Genomic DNA, 23,843 nt, shown 5'->3' with positions numbered 1-23,843 from the left:
TGAAACAAGAGAAGATCATTAACAAACTGACCTCCCTATCTGTTCTGTCATTGAAATCCCACACAAGTGAAAATTGTAGTTTGTAGAAAACTGAACTAAAATCACCTATTACAACCATAATGCATAGCATTTTGGGTTACATTCTTTATTTCCCAGTCTCTAACAACTTCTATATTTTAAACAGTTTTTCTGATGGGCTCATGTTGCCCCAAACTACATTTCCACCAGCAAAACTAATTAAATAACTAAAATACCAATGCAGTAAGTGTGACTAGGATGTTGTTGATAACCAGGATAACACAAGCAAGTATATCCCTCCGGAAAGTTCACACAAGTGCCTGGCCCACACATGTCAGGTGAAGAGGAACATGGATTTATCTCTGGAAAAGAAAAAAGAAAAATATTGTCAGGGAACAAATAAAATGTGCATGTGCTGTTGTCCCAAATCCAAGACAAATGTAGATATTTTTACCTTAATTAATGCAATTCATTCGTGGAAGACACAGCTAAGGCTATACCTTAAAAGGGAATCAGTACTGCCAGTCTAAACATTAAAATGTTATGCCCTGAGTTTGCCTGGTTTCTATAATTTATAAACCAAGATTTATAAAGATATATTCCTGCTTCAATAACTTCATTCTGGATTATACCAAACTCGCTGGGGAAAATTTGGAATCAGCCCAGCAATATGCAAGAGCTCAAAAAACACCCACATCTCTCCATAGACTTCAAAAATTCCACCAACCAGCCAGCTCACAAACAAACCAATACAGACAAAAGAGTATTGAGACAGTCTTTGCTATGGGCTCTTTCCAAGAACGTTTGAGTGCAGAGCATAATGGCAGGGGCAGCTCTCCCAGACATTGAGACAAGACTGAAACAACACAGCTGCTATTATCCAGGCAGTAAACATAAGTCTGCCGGAGAACACAAATCTTCCCACTCCACCCAAAAAATGCCCATGACTCAACTTGTGAGACCTGGAATAAATGACAAGAGAGACTCCATAGCCTTCCGATTCTGCCATTGTTGTTCTGGACCTGTATACTGCACGAGTCAAAAAGAAGGCAGTGAAAATATATACCGACCCCTCACATCCTGGACATAAACTGTTTCAATTCCTACTCTCAAAATGTCGCTACAGAGCATTGCACATCAAGACAACTAGACACAAGAACAGTTTTTTCCCGAACACCATCACTCTGCTAAATAAATAATTCTCTCAACATCTTAAAACTATTTACTAAGTCTGCACTACTATTACTACTAGTTTTTTCTCACCATTCCTATCATCCATTTCCTCCAACTTATGACTGTATGACTGTAATTTGTTGCTTGTGTCCTTAAAATTTTTATTAATATTGTTTCCTCATTGCTTATTTGACCCCTATGACAATCATTAAGTGGTGTACCTCATGATTCGTGACAAATATATCTTTTTCTTTTATGTACCCTGAGAGCATATGCACCAAAGACAAATTCCTTGTGTGTCCAATCACACTTGGCCAATACAATTCTATTCTATTCTATTCTATTCTATCAAAGACAAATTCCTTGTGTGTGCAATCACACTTGGCCAATAAAGAATTCTAATTCTGTGGTCAAACAAGTGTAATTTTTCTATAAATCCTTCCCAGGTTTCTTGAAAAGGACCACTTGGGATATAAGCAGGACAGAAATGAGTATTCTGCACATTATTTCCTGATAGGTTATTTGACCCCTATGACAATCTTTGTTTGTTTGTTTGTTTGTTTGTTTGTTTGTTTGTTTGTTTGTTTGTTTGTTTGTTTGTTCGACTTCTATGCCACCCAATCCCAAAGGATTCAGGGCGGCTTAAAACAATATAAAAAAGTACAGTTAACAATAAAAAGAAGTACAAAGTACAAATTAAAATAATAACCCCAGTTAAAACTCACAACTTAGCAATCCAATCAAAACATGCATATCATTCAAGACAATTTAGCCATTAAAGATATACAATTCATGGCCCTCAGGCCCGCCGGTAAAACCAGGTCTTCGTAGACTTTTGGAAGGCCAGAAGGGTGGGAGCAGTACGGACATCGGGAGGTGGGAGTTGGTTCCATAGGGCCAGGGTTTAAGTGTTGTAGCTCGTGATTTATACACTGACAACATATGCACCAAAGCCAAATTCCTTGTGTGTCCAATCACACTCGGACAATAAAAAATGCTATTCTATTCTATTCTCCTATTTTGTTAGAGTTATTACAATAGCTGATTTATTTGTTTGTTTGTTTGTTTTTTGTTTATTATTTGGACTTATATTCCACCCAACTCCCAGAGGACTCTGTGCGGCTGAGGAGTGAATTGGGAAGTTGCTGGCTCAAACAGCATCTTGGCCATGAACTTACAAAGTGTTTTGACAAAGCCTATTTTCCATCTTAGGATCCCAATCTACAATGTTGGAGTAAAGATTTGGAGTTATTAGAGTGTTGAAATCTGGTATGTAATGTGCTTGGAATACTTTTTCTCCTCTCTTTCTCAAATATCCTGGGATTTGGCATAAAGATCTGGCCATCTGCATTTCTTTCAGTGGAAAGAAAAATACTGCATCCTACGATGGTCCTTGGGGGTAATTATTAATTTGAAGTGCATTATTTATGATTACCATTTTCAATATATATGAGAAACAATGTAAGATTTCATTAACGAAAAAAAGCTACAAATGCTACAATCAATTTTAATATCACTTGTGAATCTGACAAACTATTTTTTTAGATCAGCATCATGAAATTCTATAATTTGACTGTCTTGTGTGAACCCATTTGAAATGCAAAATCTCTTTACTTGCTGTGTACTGTAATTGAATTATAAGAAATAATTTATTAGAAAACTGGTTAACATAGCTGGGAATACTGTTGCTGTGTCTCTTGAAGCAGCACTTTCATCTACAGCTACTGGAAATTGTTTGGCAGGAGAAAGTGGAGGATTCTCTCTTATATCAACTACAAAGGATATGAGAAACAAGCAAAAACTATAAATATATTAGACAAATACCAGCAATCAACTGGACTTTGTTGTCTTATACATATCATCCAGTCCAACTTACTGCTGAATAATTCATATAGTTGAAAGATATAATAAGTCATCCAATCCAATGCAGCAAACCTACTCAAAACTATTTCTTCAGTAGCTATGTTGTATGTATAGGCCTGGGGCTCAGGGCCGTTGATCTTTTTGTATTGTAAATTGTTATTAAATTGGTTTTTTAAGAGGTTTTTAACTATTATTGATGTTTTATATTTTTGCTGTGAGCCACCTAGACTCCCTAGGGGGTTGGGCAGCATAGGAGTTGAATGAATGAATGAATGAATGAATGAATGAATGAATGAATGAATGAACGAACTTTGAAATACACATGACACACAAATGCATACTGCTTCTGGGGAAGATTGCAGACGGAAGGCAGCTTTTGTAAAAAGCTGAGCTGACATTTGTAGCCTTAAATAGGAAGCCAAAGAGTATACTGACTCCTTTGACTCTTTTAGATAAGAGAAGATGCAAGCTCACCTAAGCTGTTCCATTTGCTCCTTGTGAGGAGAATGTAAGACAGAAATCTACAGTGGTGGGAGATGAAAGAGGCAAGACTCAAACTCAACCCTGATAAGACGGAGTGGCTGTGGGTTTTGCCTCCCAAGGACAATTCCATCTGTCCATCCATTACCTTGGGGGAGGAATCACTGACCCCCTCAGAGAGGGTCTGGAACTTGGGCATCCTCCTCAATCCACAGCTCACATTAGAGAAACATCTTTCACCTGTGGCGAGGGGGGCGTTTGCCCAGGTTCGCCTGGTGCACCAGTTGCAACCCTATTTGGACCGGGAGTCACTGCTGACAGTCACTGATGCCCTCATCACCTCGAGGTTCAACTACTATAATGCTCTCTACATGGGGCTACCTTTGAAAAGTGTTCTGAAACTTCAGATCGTGCAGAATGCAGCTGCGAGAGCAATCATGGGCTTCCCCAAATATGCCCATGTTACACCAACACTCCACAGTCTGGTTGCCGATCAGTTTCTGGTCCCAATTCAAAGTGTTGGTTATGACCTATAAAGCCCTTCATGGCATCGGACCAGATTATCTCCGGGACTGCCTTCTGCCGCACGAATCCCAGCGACCGGTTAGGTCCCACAGAGTTGGCCTTCTCCGGGTCCCGTCAACTAAGCAATGTTGTTTGGCGGGATCCAGGGGAAGAGCCATCTCTGTGGCGGCCCCGACCCTCTGGAACCAACTCCCCCCAGAGAACAGAATTGCCCCCACCCTCCTTGCCTTTCGTAAGCTCCTTAAAACCCACCTTTGTTGTCAGGCATGGGGGAACTGAGATATTCCCTTCCCCCTAGGCCTATAAAATTTATGCATGGTATGCTTGTGTGTATGTTTGGTTTTTTAAATAAGGGTTTTTAAAAATTATTTTAAATATTAGATTTGTTACATGTTGTTTCATTATTGTTGTTAGCTGCCCCAAGTCTACGGAGAGGGGCGGCATACAAATCTAATAAATAAATAAATAAATAAATAAATAAATAAATAAATGAATGAATGAATGAATGAATGAATGAATGAATAAATAAATAAATAAATAAATAAATAAATAAATAAATAAATAAATAGGATTTGTCATAATTACTTCAGCCACAAATGGATCCTTTTTAAAGGCACTAAATGCCCACTTCCCTTGAGAACAACTTTCAGAAATTATCTATGAAACTACTTCAAAGAAGTTACACAAGTTAGACACCATCAAAGTGACAAGACTGGGTGGGTGTCTAATATAAGGGTTTAAATTTAAAATGAACAGTGAAAAGCAAGACAAGATTTTTTGCTATAGGAAGTTTTAAACTGATTAAGGACAAAAAATCATTAAAATATTGGATTTTGAATATGAAGACTTTGTAATTAATCCTAAAGAATAAATACACTTTTGGGAAAGAAAACCTGTATATTAGAAACATAACAAGCCATGATCAGATATATGTTTGAGGATCTGAACTGAGACCTGCAGAGGAACTTTTAAATGAATTATGTCAGCTGTGTTGTGTTTTCTCGGGAACAATTTGTTCCTGGATAATATTACAGAAAAAGATATGCAACAAAATCTACCAAGAACAACGTGGATTAGAGTTTGAATAAGAATTTGTCATCAGTTATCAGTTACCAGGAAAATATTGGGCGAAGCATTTAAAATTAAGAAGGAAATAAAAATGACAATCCCAGAGAATAATCGGAAGAATTACTTTTTGTTAGACTTATAAAAGAAACTGCTTAAGATATTGAATAAATTACTAAGAAGAATCAATAACTATCTGAATGAGCAGGATTGTCTTGTGTAAAGAAGGAACATAAAGTTGGTTTATTTGACTAGGGTTAAAATGAAAAATTTTGCTATTGGGTGTGGGCTATTTTTTTTTTTATTTGCTGATATCTGGACTGGAAAAACATTGTTTGTTAAATTTTCTTACATTAATGTGGTGTTTAAGGTGTTTTTTCTCTTTCAGCTACTTTATATATCCTAGTACGACATAAATTAAACTACCTTGGTATTTCATTGCCTTCTTACTTAAGTAAATAAGTTTTAGTAACTTGTTCTTTTTAAAGCTTGTTCTTTTTAAAACTTGTTCTTCTTTACTATGTTATTTTTTTTGTTCGTATTAGGATACTGGGATTACTTTATACTTGCTAAATGTGGATTGTTTATAGTTAAGATATGAACTGTTTATCTGGATATATTGCTATTTGAGGAGGTTCTCTTGATAGTGTTGGCATGTGGAATGGAAAAATGTTATGCATTGGGCTTCTTTACAGTTCACATGGTGTTTCAGTTTATTCCATTAGGATGTACTTTATGCTTTTTAAGTGTGGTTTGGCTTACATCAAAAGAAAACTGTGAGCCAGTTTGGTTTAGTGGTTAAGGTATCAGACTGGAAACTGGGAGACTGTGAGTTCTAGCCCTAACCTTTGGGTTACTCACTTTCTCGCAGTCTCGGGAAGCAGGCAATGACAAACCCCTTGTGAAAAACCTTGCCAAGAAAATTTCAGGGACTTGTGCAAACATTTTCTGAAAATTGGACTCACTTGGTCATAAGTGAGCAGAAGAAAACAGAATATGTTGCTTACAACTAAGATTTGAGGTGTGGAATATTGAGTTTCATTAAAAAAAAATATTTTCTTTATTAAGTTTTCACATATAATTCAATTCACACATTATTCTATTTTACAGATTATAAACCAACTCTATTAACATTCTTATAGTAGATTTTTACCTGTTACATTCCATTGTATACATTATATTTCATACTTTTATGTTCTAATATTTATTACATTCACTAAATGGTAAATAAAACTTTTTACAAGGTAGCTGTAGATTGTTTCAATTGTACTGTTGCTTCATATTATATTATTTCTATATTCTCTTTTGAACCCATTCATGCCATTTTTGCCATGTTCATTTTGATTCCTTGATTTTGTTTCCCTTGATTGAGTTAGTAAGTTCGTCCATCTCCACGCATGTATATATTTTATCTATAATTAAGTCTTCCGTTGGGGTCTGGTCATTTTTCCAGAGTTGTGCTATCGCAATTCTTGTTGCAGTGTTTATATGTGTTGTAAGAAGCATTGTTTGTTTTGAGTAGTGTTTTCTCCAAATTCCTAATACCATGGCTTCCGGGGTGAATTCTATTTCCTCTTTCGTAATCTCTGAGAGCCAGGTTTGAGTTGTTTTCCAGATTTTTTGTGTCTTACGACATGACCACCACATATGGAAAAAAGTACCTCTTTCGTTTTTACACTTCCAACATGTGTCTGATAATGTTGGGTAAATCTTTGCTAACCTAACGGGGGAATATACCATCTGTAAAAAAGTTTATAATAATTTTCCTTATATGCTGCTGAAAGAGTTATTTTGGATATTGTAGTCCATGTTTTTTCCCAGTCTGCTATATGTATCTCGTGTTGCAAGTTTTTTTCCCCATGCTGTTAGTTGTCTCTTTTATTCTTTCCTGTTCCAGAAGTATTTGGTATATTCTAGTTATTTGTTTATTTTCATTCCCTATTAAAATCTTATCTAGTGCATTGATAGATTTTTCAATACCGGGTGTTTGATTGTCTTTCTTGAATCTAGATTCTATTTGTGCATATGTCCACCAGTCCATTTTGTGGTTTAATATTTCCAGTTCTTGTCTGGATTTGAGTTCTCCACTTGGGTGTAAAATATCTGTGTATTTGATGGTTTTAGTTAGATCGATCAAATTTGGGTAGATGATGGCTTCCATAGTGGACAGCCATCTTGGGATTTTATTATAGTGTTTCGCTTTAATTTTAGTAGTGATTTGCGAATCAAGTGCCTGTTAAATATAGTTTGTTTTTGTGGTTTATCTTTCCATAAATGCGCATGCCAACCTATTTTTAAATCGTGGCCTTCTAATATCAGTATTCTCTTATTTTTTATGTTTATCCAATCTTTTATCCAAATTAGGCTCACCGCTTTATAGTATAGTTTTAGATCTGGGAGCCCCAGGCCTCCTCTGCTTTTATTATCTTGGAGATACACATATTTTATTCTTGGCTTTTTATTTTGCCAAATAAATTTGGAGATAATTTTATTAATTTCTTTTTTAAAAAATTGTTCCAAGTTGATCGGGGCTGTCTGAAAAAGGTATAAAATTTTAGGAAGAATATCCATTTTTATTACAGCAATTCTGCCTAACATTGATATTTGTAGGTCTTTCCATTTTTTCTAAAAAAAAATTAGTTTCTTGCAATAATTTATAATTTTTTAATTAATGCTCTAAACTCAACTGCAGCAAATATGACTTTTGTAACCGAGTACAGTAGTTGATGAATGGGACTCACTACCTGACTCTGTACTATCATAACCTAACCCCCAAAACTTTTCCCTTAGACTGCTGACCTCTCCATATTCCTAACAGGTCAGTAAGGGGTGTGCATAAGTGCACCAGTGTGCCTACTGTCCCCTGTCCTAATGTTTCCCTCTTACTGGTATCATGTATATAAACCTAGTTATATCTTTGTATACTACCAATATGTACTTGACAAAACAAACAAACAAACAAATATTACTATTTTAGGACTCTGGACGTTTTTCTATTATCTATATATACTAATATCAAATGACCTAAGTGCTAAAGCCCACTGTAACAATATTGCCAAAAAGGCTTCTAGAGTTGTTAACCTGATCCTACGCAGCTTCTGCTCCGGCAATCTCACACTACTCACCAGAGCCTACAAAACTTTTGCCAGACCCATCCTTGAATACAGTTCATCTGTCTGGAACCCATACCACATCTCGGACATCAACACCCTAGAAAATGTCCGAAGATACTTCACCAGAAGAGCCCTTCACTCCTCCACTTGAAACAGAATGCCCTACGAAAGCAGACTATCAATCCTAGGTCTAGAAAGCTTAGAACTACGATGCCTAAAACACGATCTAAGTATTGCCCACAAAATCATATGCTGCAACGTCCTGCCTGTCAATGACTACTTCAGCTTCAACTGCAATGACACAAGAGCACGCAACAAATTCAAACTTAATATTAATCGCTCCAAGCTTGACTGTAAAAAATATGACTTTAGCAATCGAGTTGTCGAAGCGTGGAACTCATTACCGGACTCAGTAGTGTCAACCCCTAACCCCCAACATTTCTCCCTTAGACTATCCACGATTGACCTCTCCAGGTTCCTAAGAGGTCAGCAAGGGGCGTACATAAGTGCACTAACCTGCCTTTCGTCCCCTGTCCAATTGTCTCTCCTTATCTCATATATCATATATCTTTTCTTCCTTTCATTTATCTTCTCCTCTATTTTTATATCTTTTCTTTATATATAATACTTCATGTCTATCCTCTTCAATATGTATTGTATATTGGACAAAATAAATAAATAAATAAAAATAAATAAATCTGGATTCAGGCAGTCATTATTTACTGAATTTTCTCATAGTTAAGAGGTGAGTTATAGCTTTAAAAGTTTTATATTTATTAATTAAGAGATGGTAAAGAAATTATGAAATTGCAGCATCCAATTTGGATCTGTCACCAGAACCAGAGGTTTTAGTCTTCCAAGCTTTTAGACTTGTGCCTGAAGCACACCTCAGGGAATTTCTCTATACGAGATGTTGTTGAATTAGTATTGTCTAATTCTTATCATTAGATGGCATCCTTAAACTTCATAATGTGATTAAAACCCACTCTTAAAACCCAACATTTAAACCATTCGACCAACATTCGTCTCATCATTCGTTTGTTGTGCCCCATCAAAATCATAGTATTTGGCTGGAGGAGGTATCAATGCTCAATGGCCCCAGGCCTGCTGGTAAAGGTGTGTTTTTTTAAGTCTTACAAAAGGCCAGGAGGGTGGGTGCGGTATGAGTCTTTGGAGGGAATTGGTTCCAAACAACTAGAGCCGCCACAGAGGCCCTTCCGCTAGACCCCGCCAGGCGACATTGCTTGGCTGACAGGACTTGGAGAAGGTTGACTCTGTGGGATCTGACCGGCTGCTGGGATGCATGAATAAATGAGCCGGAGTGGCGCAGCAGGTAGAGTGCTGTACTGCAGGCCACTGAAGCTGACTGTAGATCTGAAGGTCAGCGGTTCAAATCTCATTACCAGCTCAAGGTTGACTCAGCCTTCCATCCTTCCGAGGTGGGTAAAATGAGAACCCGGATTGTGGGGGCAATATGCTGGGTCTGTTAAGAAGTGCTATTGCTAACATGTTGTAAGCCGCCCTGAGTCTAAGGAGAAGGGTGGCATAAATAAATAGATAGATAGATAGATAGATAGATAGATAGATAGATAGATAGATAGATAGGTAGATAGATAGATAGATAGATAAAATAAATAAATAAATAAATACAATAAATACAATATATACTAATGAATAAATACATATCAAATTGTGCTGTAAAAAGGAATTAAAAGGTAATTCTCTAAAGTTAGTCTCTTAGAAACAAAAATAGAATAGATAAAATATTGTTTATTATCTATCCAGGAGGTTCAGCATCCACCTTATAGCATCCACCAGTAATCAGAAAATTATAGATTGTTATTAGAAGATCTATTTGGTTCTTTTCCCTCACATATCAAAATAATCAACATAGTCTAAGAATTACACTTTTTGTCATTTCACTCATAAACACCTATTTCAGCAAATCTATTTTGCAATTTACCTGGATTAGTATCAGTTTCTTTGGCAGCAGCATCTGTATCCTATGAACAAAACATAAATACAGTGACTTTTCATAAAGTATATATCATTTACATAGAGATGAATTCCAATCAATCTAAGAATTTTTTTCTTCAGCAATTTCCTTTTAAATATATTGCTGGGTAAGCATATTAGGGGGATAGTTTAATTTTATATGAACCTTAATTCAGCTTGATATGAAATGGCACATGGTCTCTTTCTCTCTCTCTCCCTCCCTCTCTCTTTGACCTTTACAATTCTATATTTTTCATCAGATTAGGCTATTGATGCCACTTGCCCAATGACCTTTCTGGTGGTAATGATACTACAAAGGGTAAAAATATCTCTCTTCCTTATCATTGGCAAGCTGTAGAAAAAAAGATGAACAAATTGTTGCTGAACTTAGTATGGACTACTAAAAATCATCCTATTTCATTAATACATTCTTTTTTTAAACTTCCAATTAAAATATAATTTAACTACTCTCTATTCTACACTATATGAACCAATATGGTACTTTTATAAGATCTGTCTATTATTTTTAGGTTGAATATTACACCTCTATTTGTATAAAAATATGAATTTGTAAGATAATATTATCTGCCCTTAGTAGGAAATTATATCCTTTCAAAGAAATGCTTTTTAATATATCATATTTTTTGGACTATAAAATGCCCTGGACTATAAGATGTAGTTAGCTTTTGGGGAGGAAAACAAGAAAAAAATATTTCTCTGCATCTCAGCATCCATCCAGTATTCACCTGGCCCTTTTGCCATGGCCCGTTTGCCCATTCCACGGTGGCCTGTTTGCTGCCACCCATTCACACCACCGCCACAGACCATTTATTACGGTGCATTCCCCAGTGGCGAATGACACCACCACCTCAGCCTATTCACTGCTGCCCGTTCACAGCAACCCATTTGCTGCCACTGGCACAGCCCATTTGTTCTGCCCCATTCACCGCCACTATTGTCCATTTGTCACAGCTCATTCGCCAACAATCCCAGAGAGCAATGGGAAAAATTTATTTATTTATTTATTTATTTATTTATTTATTTATTTATTATTTAGATTTATATGCCGCCCCTCTCCGAAGACTCGGGGCGGCTCACAACAAGATACAACAAATCATAAATAATCCAAATAACATTAAAATATTTAAAGATTTAAAAGAACCCCATATACTAACAGACACACACACAAGCATACCATGTATAAATTGAACATGCCCGGGGGAGGTGTTTCAATTCCCCCATGCCTGACGGCAAAGGTGGGTTTTAAGGAGTTTACGGAAGGCAGGAAGAGTAGGGGCAGTTCTAATCTCTGGGGGGAGTTGGTTCCAGAGAGTCGGTGCTGCCACAGAGAAGGCTCTTCCCCTGGGGCCCGCCAACCGACATTGTTTAGTTGACGGGACCCGGAGAAGGCCCACTCTGTGGGACCTAATCGGTCGCTGGGATTCTAACAAAAATTACTTTTTGTTAGACTTATAAAAGAAACTTCCCATTTGCAGTTGCCAGCTGTTTGTTGCTATGGCCCCTTCGCTGAGGCCCATTCACTGTGGCTCATTCACCACATTTGCAGCAGCCTGTTTTCCGCCACCACAGCCCATTCACAACAGCTCATTCGCTGTGGCCTGTTTGTACCGCCGCCACAGCACATTCCCCACCACTTGTTCCCTGCCACCATTGCAATCCATTCTAGAACATTGATCGGTGTGACACCAACCTCCTCCCACCACCACTGTATTCATTGTATCAGACCTACAGACATTTCCACTGACTTTTGGGGGGGGGGTGCATCTTATACTCGGAAAAATACGATATATTAAAGCATTTCTTTGAAAAACAAGTTTATTATTATTTTGCATGCTTTATGCAAATTATCAGCATGTAAAATGGAGAACTAGTATGCTATAGTGCTTAACATGATAAACTAAAAACAATGTGACCCAAATTCTAGTCTGTTCATGGCCCTAGAATCTTGCTTGATAACTTTGGGCCCACCACTTATTCTTAGTTTAATCTACTTCATAGATTGTAACTATGAGGAAAAGTAGGAGCACTGCACCATCTTGAATTAGTGAATGAAAGGAAAGATGCAAATCTAACAATAAATAAATCATCTCCCAAATGTAGACTTACTAGTATTTTTTTTTTTTACTCACCTGATCTTCTGTGGATTCAGCTGTAAAATGACAAAATGTTATTGGAATTTAGTGTGTTTTTGAATGTCAAATATATTTTGACAGAGTGCTATTATTTCCCCTCAGTTATCTTGCCTGTGGATTAAACATACTCAGATTCTTTAATTGCTGCTTCAGACCCCTCACTATCCTGATAAGCCTTCTCTGAACTTGCTCCAATATATTAGATCTTCACTGAACTATAGTGTCCAGAACTGGACATAACATTTCTAATTGGTGTTTTGCAGGACCAAATGGAACAACTACTTCCTATGATCTGAACTTAGTGTTCCCATTAATGTGCTGCAAGATAGAATTAGCTTTTGGCCATAATATTGGCCCATATTTAATTTGTGGTTGACAACAACATCCAGATACTTGTGCTATTGCCAAGTCAGATTTTCCCATCCTATATGCGTACTTTTTATTTTTCCCACTCAAAAGCAGAAATTTATACACCTTCCTGTTACATTTTATCCTATTCATTTCCTTCCACTGTTCAATCCAGAGTAGATCTTTTTAAATCTCCACTCTCTCCTCTAAAAATATTAACCACACCTCCCAAATTTGTGTCATTGTAATCTTCTTCATCTGATAGTCTGACTATTTTAAATATGCAATGTACTGTGAGCAGAATATCATAAATAAAAAAATTATGTAAAATTTATTTTTTTATTAATTAAAGCATCTTAACTCCAAATAAATCATTCATTGAAATTAGGGATTGGAATACAATCATTTTTGAAAAGTTCAAACTGAATTGTGTGACATACTTGGAATTATTAAAAAATGATGTGTGATGCTTACCTTTTCTTGCTGGTATGTCAGTTGGGGGAAATGTATCTATGGCACCACCGTTCAAGACTTCCTGCACTTCCTCCTGTCTAATTGTCCAGTTAGATGTCCGATCATCATGTCCCCTTTGCTCTTCTGAGCTGAGTGATGGCTGTTCATCAACTTCTGCTTTCCTCAAGGACATCCGAATGTCTGAGTTAGCGTAAGTGTAGCCATGGCCCGCTGGGCAGATTTCCTTAAAAGTTTCTGTAGCCAAGAAAATGAGAAAAGTATCCAAGTACAAAATTTGATTTAAATAATACAAAGAAAAAGTGAAGCTACAAAAAGACTATAAAATAGCTGGGATTTACACTCTCAAATAATTCAAGAGTAGTGTGGTTTTTTCCCAGTTACACATATAAGATGTGTGGGGCACATATCTTCTCTGTTAAAGGTGTCTGTTTAAACAATTTCTATAATTAAAACATTGCATTGTGCTCAGTGAATTGACAAAGCATCCTTTCATACTCAGGAGAAGCAATCCTTAGATCCATTTGCACCACTTCAAGATACCAGCTGGTCTCACCTCACAAGATATTCTAAGGAAAACATTCAGATTTAATAATCAAGGATAGAAGCAACTTAGAACTAAGGAGAAATTTCCTGACAGTTAGAACAATTAATCCCTGGAACAGTTTGCCTCCAGAGGTTGTGAATGCTCCAACACCGGAAGTTTTTAAGAAGATGCTGGATAACCATTTGTCTGAAAGGGTGTAGGGTTTCCTGCCTAAGCAGGGGATTGGTTTAGAAGACTCTAAGGTCCCTTCCAACTCTTTTATTCTATTCTATTCTATTCTATTCTAAGGAAAGATCATATGCACCCAGAAAGGCAGTTAAAAAATCAGTGGCAAGCTTACATCCTGTCTCTTGGAAGTACAGCCCAAAAGGAAAATGCCAGGAACCACTAAGGCAGTGTAAAAGGTTTAAAACAACCCTCCCCCTTTAAGAAAGTCACACTGCTAATAAAGCAAAGCAAAGTATCAGCAAAGAAAAAAAAACTCAGGAGAAGCTCAGGCAACAGTACTGCCAAGAATCTGTAGTTATTACAATGTAATAAGGCTTAATCAAGAGGCAGTTTCTATAAGCAGGGCAATAAAGATTAGGCTAGAAGCAACACCAGAGTATTTCCTTCCTGCCTTCCTTACAGGATTAGTCCTGTACAGTGGGAAAAAAACAAAATGAGTTTTCTTCCAATAATTGAACTGCTCAGAAAGTTAACGAATACTTCTCCCAAATAAGTGTGACCCGGCTAACTCCCGTCACTGCTGAGAAGCCATGTATCTCTATTTCCCCTACTTTGTTATGTTACAGTAAGTTTTTGGAGCCCTGAACTCCTTTTATGTAATCCTGTATATCTGCACTAACTTAAGGCAAGTTTCTCTCGATGGCAAAAAGCCAGATCTTTGTATAAACAATACTCCTGAAACCCAGTTTTGGCAGAGAACATGTTAATAACACATTTAACACAATCACAGGGTTTAACAAAACCGTACAAAACTAAAAATAATATGGTTCAAACAAGAAAGTCACAGTCTTACCAGAGCCCAACAATGGGCATAGCTCACAGTTTCTCCCCCATCCTTGACCAATACGACTACAGCAGCAGATCTGTTTAGTGATCCGCTGATTAAGTGGCAGCGTACACATTCCTCTTATCACAGAGCGATAGCACGACCCTTGTTCTGTTGAAACTGCCTTGTCCGCTGAAACAAAATGATGAATTATCGCTTGCAGTACCAATTTTTGAAAATTTAAATAAAAGCACATAATCTTTGTAATCCAGGGAGATCTCTGAAGTTAATTTTCCAATGCTCAGTGGGGTTCTTGTCCAGAGAAAAGGCCATTTTCTACAAACACACAAACGTACCACTTTGGAAAAACAGTAGTACTTGTTTCTGAATAAGCAAATTCAGAAAATCCATAAATGTTCATAAATTTTATTTTCCTATCTCAATGTTCCTACTCAATTATTTCATCAAAACAGAAAGGAAATGCAAAGAAACAAAGGATAATTTAATGCTGCCATTCATTCTGAACAAAAATTAATTTAAAATGTTACATTCATCATGTTGTAAATGGTTGAACAGAAGATTAATCTATTTAAATTACCCATCCAGAATTTAGCATGGCTGGCAAGCAACTGACTTTATAGATAAAGTTTAAATTATAAGTGAAATAATATAACAGTTTAAGCCGATAAGTTTGCAACAAGACTTCATGACTTCAGATTTTAGTTAATAAATCAGTAAGATCTTTCATTGTAAATGAACTGTCATTGCAAAGTTTTCAGTGTGTTAAGTAATGTCACTTTCAGCTTAAATTTAGCTCATTTAAATTACTAAACTACTGAATAATTTATCTTAAACAGACTGAAAAATGTTCTGCATTTTCAAATGTAATCTACCTTAATAAAGTTTTAATAGGTGGCCCTTTATAAATGCTCAGTACAATTTTATAATACTTCATGTCTCTTATTTCCTATTATTCATAGATTGTTGCATTTTTATTAATACAAAGATCTACAAAAGAGAGGCCTATAAAGAGTTTTATAACTATGTTATAAATTTATAAATAGCCGCTCCTTCATTACATTAGTCTGGCATAAAGGGTATGCTGCAAATACCAAATGCCATGGTCTTATATCTGGTGGGCCCCAGGAGCAGGTCTTCTCTGCCATGACAAAATTGCAAAATTCCCCCTCATCCCCAAAGTTAGATATTGATATACTCACTCTCCCTCATTCCCATAGTTTGTATATCTTGCTTTTTAAAGATATTTTTATTTTGGTAATTATTTTTTAATAATTATTGTGTTTTAATTGTTGCTGCTTGTTTTATTTTATTGTTGTATGCCACCCAGAATCACTTCTTGTGAGATGGGCAGATCTACACCTTAGATAGCTGGTGATAGATGGATGGATGGATGGATGGAGATCAGATACCGATAAATTAGGACTGAAGGGAAACAGAATCATTTTCAGAATGATTTATTTATTTATTTATTTATTTATTTTTATTGGATTTTTATGCCGCCCCTCTCCACAGATTCGGGGCGGCTAACAACAGCAATAAAATAGCATATAATAATAATCCAATACTAAAACAGTTAAAAACCCTTATTATAAAACCAAACATACGTACAGACATACCATGCATAAAATTGTAAAGGCCTAGGGGGAAAGCGTATCTCAATTCCCCCATGCCTGGCGGCAGAGGTGGGTTTTAAGAAGCTTACGAAAGGCAAGGAGGGTGGGGGCAATTCTAATCTCTGGGGGAGTTGGTTCCAGAGGGTCGGGGCCACCACAGAGAAGGCTCTTCACCTGGGTCCCGCCAAGCGACATTGTTTAGTCGACGGGACCCGGAGAAGACCCACTCTGTGGGACCTTACTGGTCGCTGGGATTAGTGCAGCAGAAGGCGGTCCCGGAGATAATCTGGTCCGGTGCCATGAAGGGCTTTATAGGTCATAACCAACACTTTGAATTGCGACCGGAAACTGATTGGCAACCAATGCAGACTGCGGAGTGTTATTAATATTAATAATATTATTCATATTGGCACTTCTGCTTAAAGAACAAGAAAAGGCATTTGCAATCTCATTCAGTGAAAATAATTACTACATCATATAATCATTTTGGATTAATCCCGTTTGCCATTATTCAATTTAAATATATTGTGATTTAACATTGAAACAGTTATCTACAGAAAAACCATTAAAGACTTACAAATACAGTGACTGCGTGATGGGTCCAGCATAGTACCAGGTTTACAAGTACAGATGAAGCTGCCTCGTGTGTTCATGCATTCTGCATTTTTACATATGCCTTGAATTGTACATTCATTAATATCTACAAGTAATAAGAACAAATGAAGTTAACCAGGCTTCAGTAATTGTAAAATCATGGAATTAAATAATTATATGCTTGTAAGGACTGCAAGGATCACCTTGTCCAATCCCCTACAGCAGTGTTTCCCAACCTTGGCAGCTTGAAGATATTTGGACTTCAACTCCCAGAATTCCCCAGCCAGTGAATGCTGGCTGGGGAATTCTGGGAGTTGAAGTCCAAATATCTTCAAGTTGCCAAGGTTGGGAAACACTGCCCTAAAATGTGAAGGAAAAACAAGAACAAAAATATCCATGAAATATAGATTTTTAAATCTTTTCTTAAAATGTCTAAGAATTGGGAACCTATAATCTTCATACGCATACTTTCCACAGTTGTACAGATCTCATCAAGAGAATGATTTTTTCCCTTTATATCTAAATAAAATCTAAATAACTGCAAAATACTTTATGAATCAATGTAAAGTTATATAACCTGACCAATGTCCTAAAATTACTAACGACACCTAAAATATTTCCAATGAAAAGGAAAGAACAAACCCTTTAGATCGTCAGCATTTCTCAAACTTCCAAATATCTAGTCATTCTATGATAATAAGAAAGAATAAACAATATAGAATATGCAAATATGTTTTTATTGGACAATACAACTTATTCAACTAGAAGATGCAAGCCACAAGATGGATAGGATTCTAGAGAGTTCTATTTTGAACACATGGTTGAATAACCAAGTACTGTACTTGACTTTTTGTACAATTAAAGTAACTGGAAATTGGAAAACAAAATTTAATGATAATGGTGATGATAATATCGCACACCTCCAAAGGAACAATGCCTCATTACTGTGGAGGGGCCTGCATTATGCCAGAAAGGTCTTAGCCGAAGAGCTAAGCTAAGTTTGTTTGGAAAACACTTCATTCATTATGGTGAGAATACATAATTGAAATTTCATTCCAGATCACGTGGATTAACAAGTTTCATATTGGATGTTCTGTCTCCTGGGAATTTACTGAAAAATATGCGATAGGACTCAGCTTCCTAATATCTCTTTCTCTCAGCCAAAAGGGTGCTTTTTCAAGAGGCAACTCATTCCCCACATTCCAGTCTGAGCTGAGGAAGCTTCTTGGATGAGAAGCAAACCACCTTCAAAGAAAAACAAGAAAGTCCAGTTGCCTCTTGAAAAGCCACCCTGGGGACCATTATGATCTAGATGATTGAGAATTTTCATAGATAATGGCTCTTAATGTTTAGGTGTGGTCTTCAAATTAAGATTCTGAACAAGCCATGTCCTGCCAGTCATGGACAGAACATTATTTATGACTTGCCAGAAAGTTGTGTGAATAAAAACATAGAGAAAACCGTTCCAAAAACACCATCTGCAGAACATGTAGAACTGAGGATATAGAGTGGGATATTGAGTATTTAAAGAAATTACAATCTTGCGTGCATATCCCTATCCACACAAAATCCATATTAACTACGAGCCTTGGTATATCTTTGATGATCTCAGTTTTCTTCTCCGTCAAAAACATCTTTCACTCTCTCTGAATCTATTTTAGTCTTCTATACACCTGCTAATAACACCTGTGCTCAATTTAATGTACATATGGTTCCCAATCCATTTTGGAATCTTCCCAACTCAACCCATCCTGGCCATTTCACAGCCAATCTACCTTTGAATATTTTCCTAGTCTAGTAATAAGCCAAGGATGGCTTTCTGTTAAGTGCAAGAAGATTGTTGTTCAAATCCTCTCCAGAGGCCACCTTTCAACATGGGTAAAGTCTAGGTGACATCCTAAATAAAGTCTGCTTCTGCCATTAAAATTCCTCCAACAATATTTCTCCAGAGCAGTGTTTCCCAACCTTGGCAACTGGAAGACATCTGGACTTCAACTCCCAGAATTCGCTGGCTGGGGAATTCTGGGAGTTGAAGTCCAAATCTCTTCCAGTTGCCAAGATTGGGAAACACTGTTCCAGGGCATTGTGAGACATTTAAAAGGTAGTTCTGTGACAAAATTACCTAACCCGAGGAGGACACATGCTGATTCTAGGTTAATAATCCAAGATAAAGCATTTCCATGTTGGTAATTACTCCCATTTAATAGGCATTTCCTTGTTCTGAAATCAAGTGCAGTGGCAGAACACACATCACTGATATAGTCGATATAGAAAGACATGCTAGCCGACAAATACAGGAGCTGTATTCCCAATACATTTGGAGAACATAAATTTGGAGAAGGCTAACAGCAGGCACCATCGTAATCTGTTACTGTACCAAAACTGTATTATTTCTCTATTCTGAAATGAACCAATCCACTTGTCAAATTGGCTTGACACCATCGTTACAAAGAGCAATTACAACAAATGCTTTCACAATGTTGCGTAAGAGACTCCGGATCTGTGGAACCAACTACCCCCAGAGACTTGTACTGCCCCCACCCCCCTGGCCTTCTGAAAGGTTGTGAAGACCTAGCCCGGCCCAAGTGATATATATATTCTGGGAGAATTCTGGGAGTTGAAGTCCAGATATCTTCCAGTTGCCAAGGTTGGGAAACACTGCTCTGGAAGAATATTGTTGGAGGAATTTTATATTGATTTGATTTGATTTGATTTGATTTGATTTGATTTGATTTGATTTGATTTGATTTGATTTGATTTGATTTGATTTGATTTGATTTGATTTGATTTGATTTGATTTGATTTGATTTGATTTGATTTGATTTGATTTGATTTGATTTGATTTGATTTGATTTGATTTGATTTGATTTGATTTGATTTGATTTGATTTGATTTGATTTGATTTCCTCCCAATCTCCAAGGACTCAGGGCAGCTCACAGCATATAATACACTGCTCAAAAAAATGAAGGGAACACTCAAATAACACATCCTAGATCTGAATGAATGAAATATTCTAATTGAAGACTTTATTGAATGTGCTGACAACAAAATGAAATTGATTGACAATCAGTGTTGCTTCTTAAGTGGACACTTTGATTTCACACAAGTTTGATTTACTTGGAGTTATATTCTGTTGTTTAAGTGTTTTTTTAGAGCAATATATAACAATGCAATGCAAAAGGAAAATCTAATTAAATTTAAAATTACAATCTAAACATCCAATATTTAAAAACCGATCAAACATTCATTCAGATATTGTTTGGGAGGGTTCTTTTTAACAGTTTTATTATTATTTTACTGTTTATTACAACAAACTATATTGTTTATTGTTGCTTATCTTGTATTGTGTTACCTTATTTACTTTTGTACACCACTCAGAGTCTGCAAGGAATTGGGCTAAATTAAATTAAATTAAATTAAATTAAATTAAATTAAATTAAATTAAATTAAATTAAATTAAATTAAATTAAATTAAATTAAATTAAATTAAATTAAATTAAATTAAATTAAATTAAATTAAATTAAATTAAATTAAATTAAATTAAATTAAATTAAATTAAATTAAATTAAATTAAATTAAATTAAATTAAATTAAATTAAATTAAATTAAATTAAATTAAATTAAATTAAATTAAATTAAATTAAATTAAATTAAATTAAATTAAATTAAATTAAATTAAATTAAATTAAATTAAATTAAATTAAATTAAATTAAATTAAATTAAATTAAATTAAATTAAATTAAATTAAATTAAATTAAATTAAATTAAATTAAATTAAATTAAATTAAATTAAATTAAATTAAATTATTAAGCATTTCTTTGTTGAACAAAATAAGAATTGAAATATATATGGATTTATGGTGGAGGAATCCTGATCTAACAGTTGCTTCAAATTTATTTTAGTTTAGAATAGTTTCTAGGTTGAAAGTTATTTGCCTTGTCAACTGTGACAGAAGCTTCCACCTCAGTATATTTTTAGTCATAACTGGATCAATAATAATAATGATAATAATGATAATAATGATAATAATGATAATAATGATAATAATAACCATCACCATCACCATCACCATAACCATAACCATAACCACAACCACAACCATAACCATAACCATAATTTGTTATTGATAAACCTAGGAGTGATATAAGAAAAAAACCCAGGAGACCAGGAATAACAAAAGCAAAAACTTTATTTTGAACAAAAAATAAAAAGAACAGATTTTCTGATGATTTTTCTTATAAGTGAAAACAGTTTTTGCTGCTCAAATTGAGAATTAGGTTAAAATCTCTTCTCAGACCTAATAAGTCTGGGGAAAATGTTGCCTTTACTTTAAGAGTCACATTAATTTTAATGAGCTAATTCCATAAAGCAGATGTTTCTTCTTTTCAGGCTCACAGAAAGCCTGAGAGAAGCCAGATACTATGCTCTCACTTCAGTGAGGTCCACAGTATTTATTCCAAACCATTTTTGAAACCTGTACAACTCCATTGTTTAGCCAGTGTAAATATAGTTACTGAATTAACATGCACCAGGCCGCGTTGTGACTGGCGTATTTCAAGATTATGTTTTCAAAGTATTTGCTTTATATACTTACAGTAGTAAAGCAAAAAGATGTTTGAACACATTTGTTGATAAGCATCTATGAATTTTAAAATGGCCATCTGTGCATAGATTAGGCCACAGCATCCTACATATTAAATGTAAGTACAACAAAGTATGGCTTCTTCTACATTAGCATTTTAGCATTGTGATGTTTGCCTCACTCATGTTGTAAAAAATTCACTCACTTAAAAAGATATAAAATCCCATCCATTTTACTATTTGTATTTTTCAAATAATAATCTGTCCCTGCAGGTTCTTTTGCCCATAGAAAGTTTGCAATTATTTCCATCTTCTAACATATGAAGATGTCTACTTCTTCATTTTAATTAACTATTAATTTATTTTCCTTTTTAAAAAGTAAATTAGTCTGCTTCCATTATTTAAAACATATACCTTTCTGACACAGGCTTGCTTTAGTGCAAATTTTCCAAGTGTAAGCATTTAAAAAGAAACAAAAAACTTCCAAGCTTGCAATCCTTTTTCAGTAATGCATCTGTTCAGACATATCCTTAATGGGTTTTTATTTTATTTTACTTTATTATTTATTGTATTTAGGTATTTGTCAACAAGTGGAAGGATCTAGCTATCTATCTATTGGATTTGTATGCTGCCCCTCTCTGAGGACTCAGGGCAGTTCACAACATATATAAAAGCATAGTAGTACATCTAGTCCAATTAATATAATTTTTTAAAAACCCTAAAAATCCTAAAATAATTTAAAACATTCATTATGATTCACTCCATAAAACACACTAAGAAACACTCATTGGTCAGGGGGAAAGATCTAATGACCCCAGACCTGGCGACAAAGATGAGTCTTGAAATTTTTTCGAAAGGCAAGGAGTGGGGGCAATGTGAATCTATGAGGGGAGCTGATTCCAGGGGTCCAGGCCCCCCACAGAGAAGGCTCTTCCCCTAGGGCCCACCAGCAGACATTGTCTGGCTGATGGGACCCTGAGGAGACCAACTCTGTGGGACCTGACAGGACGCTGGGATTCGTGCGGCAGAAGGCAGTCTCAGAGGTAATCTGGTCCTATGCCTTGTAGGGCTTTAAAGGTCATAACCAACACTTTGAATTGTGTCCGAAAACCAATCAACAGCCAATGCAATCCGCGGAGTGATGATGAGATATGGGCATATCTTGGAAGGCCCATAACCGCTCGCGCGGCTGCATTTTGAACAATTTTAAGTTTCCGAACACTCTTCAAAGGTAGCCCCATGTAAAGAGCATTGCAGTAGTCGAACCTCAAGGTGATAAGGGCATGAGTGACTGTGAGCAAAGACTCCCTGTCCAAATAGGGCCACAACTGGTGCACCTGGCAGACTTGGGCAAACGCCCCCCTCGCCACAGCCAAAAGATGGTGTTCTAAAGTCAGATGTGGATCGAGGAGGACGCCCAAGTTGTGGACCCTCTCTGAGGGGGTCAATAATCCCCCCCAGGTAATGGACAGACAGATGGACGTGTCCTTGAGAGGCAGTACTCGCAGCCACTCTGTCTTGTCTGGAGGAGTATCTATCATAATATATATTTCACAGTTAAGAATTTGTATCTCCTGGAAAGCAGCATTGCTTTTAACCAATAAATCAAAACCAGATTTCATGCTTGAAGGCAGCAACTATTGACTTCAAAGCAGGAAGGTTCAAAGTTGTCAAATATAGTAGATATTTCCAGTTTTGTAACTAAGCAAACTACAGTGGAGGAGATATATAAGTACAGTAACAGTAATCTTGGCACAACTGCTTCATTGTTACCTGAACTGGTCACACCACTTGCCCAGTCTTGCCAAGAAGGAAAAGTTAAGTGGCACCAGAATAGGTTAGTATTTCTATGGGAGGAACTCCAAGGCTAGGGAAGAAGGAGAAGATTGGGAAGGAGGCAATGGACACACGCTTCCAAAACACAGCCAGGAAAAAGACTTTTTGGTTAAGTCAGTGTAATTAGCCACCGTTGAGGATATTTTTACCTAAACGAAAGGAGATTAGAAAGAAATGGTTGCCTACCTTGACAGTGACTCTGATTAAGTTTCTTGTATCCTTGTGGGCATTCAACATGTCCATTTTCTATTGTCGGATAAGCTAAATGAAGAGAAAGGGAAATTGCATCATGGATGGACAATTAAGATTTCCCCCTTTCACTTCTTCCGATACACTATTGCATTGTGTTATATTGTGCTGTACTGCAGTATAATCTTGTTTTTATACCTCATCTTTTCTATGAGAACTCAGAGCATATATATGAAACTTCCTCTCATTTTATACACACT

At 36.1% G+C, this 23,843-nt stretch overlaps 1 protein-coding gene across 1 annotated transcript in view; it reads right to left on the bottom strand.

Moving 5' to 3' along the window:
* Positions 1-23,843, bottom strand: part of LTBP2 (latent transforming growth factor beta binding protein 2) — a 135,808-nt gene that overhangs the window by 37,679 nt on the left and 74,286 nt on the right. Inside the window, exons 9-15 of the mRNA XM_070754851.1 lie at positions 23,581-23,655; positions 16,957-17,079; positions 14,773-14,937; positions 13,208-13,441; positions 12,383-12,402; positions 10,201-10,240; positions 255-380 (exon numbers count right to left, since the gene is read on the bottom strand). Of these exons, the coding sequence (XP_070610952.1) occupies positions 255-380; positions 10,201-10,240; positions 12,383-12,402; positions 13,208-13,441; positions 14,773-14,937; positions 16,957-17,079; positions 23,581-23,655 (783 nt within the window). The remainder of the gene's footprint in view (positions 1-254; positions 381-10,200; positions 10,241-12,382; positions 12,403-13,207; positions 13,442-14,772; positions 14,938-16,956; positions 17,080-23,580; positions 23,656-23,843) is intronic.

Source organism: Erythrolamprus reginae, chromosome 1 (genome assembly GCF_031021105.1).
Source record: "Erythrolamprus reginae isolate rEryReg1 chromosome 1, rEryReg1.hap1, whole genome shotgun sequence".
NCBI lineage: Eukaryota > Metazoa > Chordata > Lepidosauria > Squamata > Dipsadidae > Erythrolamprus > Erythrolamprus reginae.
The sequence above is the reverse complement of the archived record's forward strand: the minus strand, read 5'-3'. Positions and strand labels throughout refer to the sequence as shown.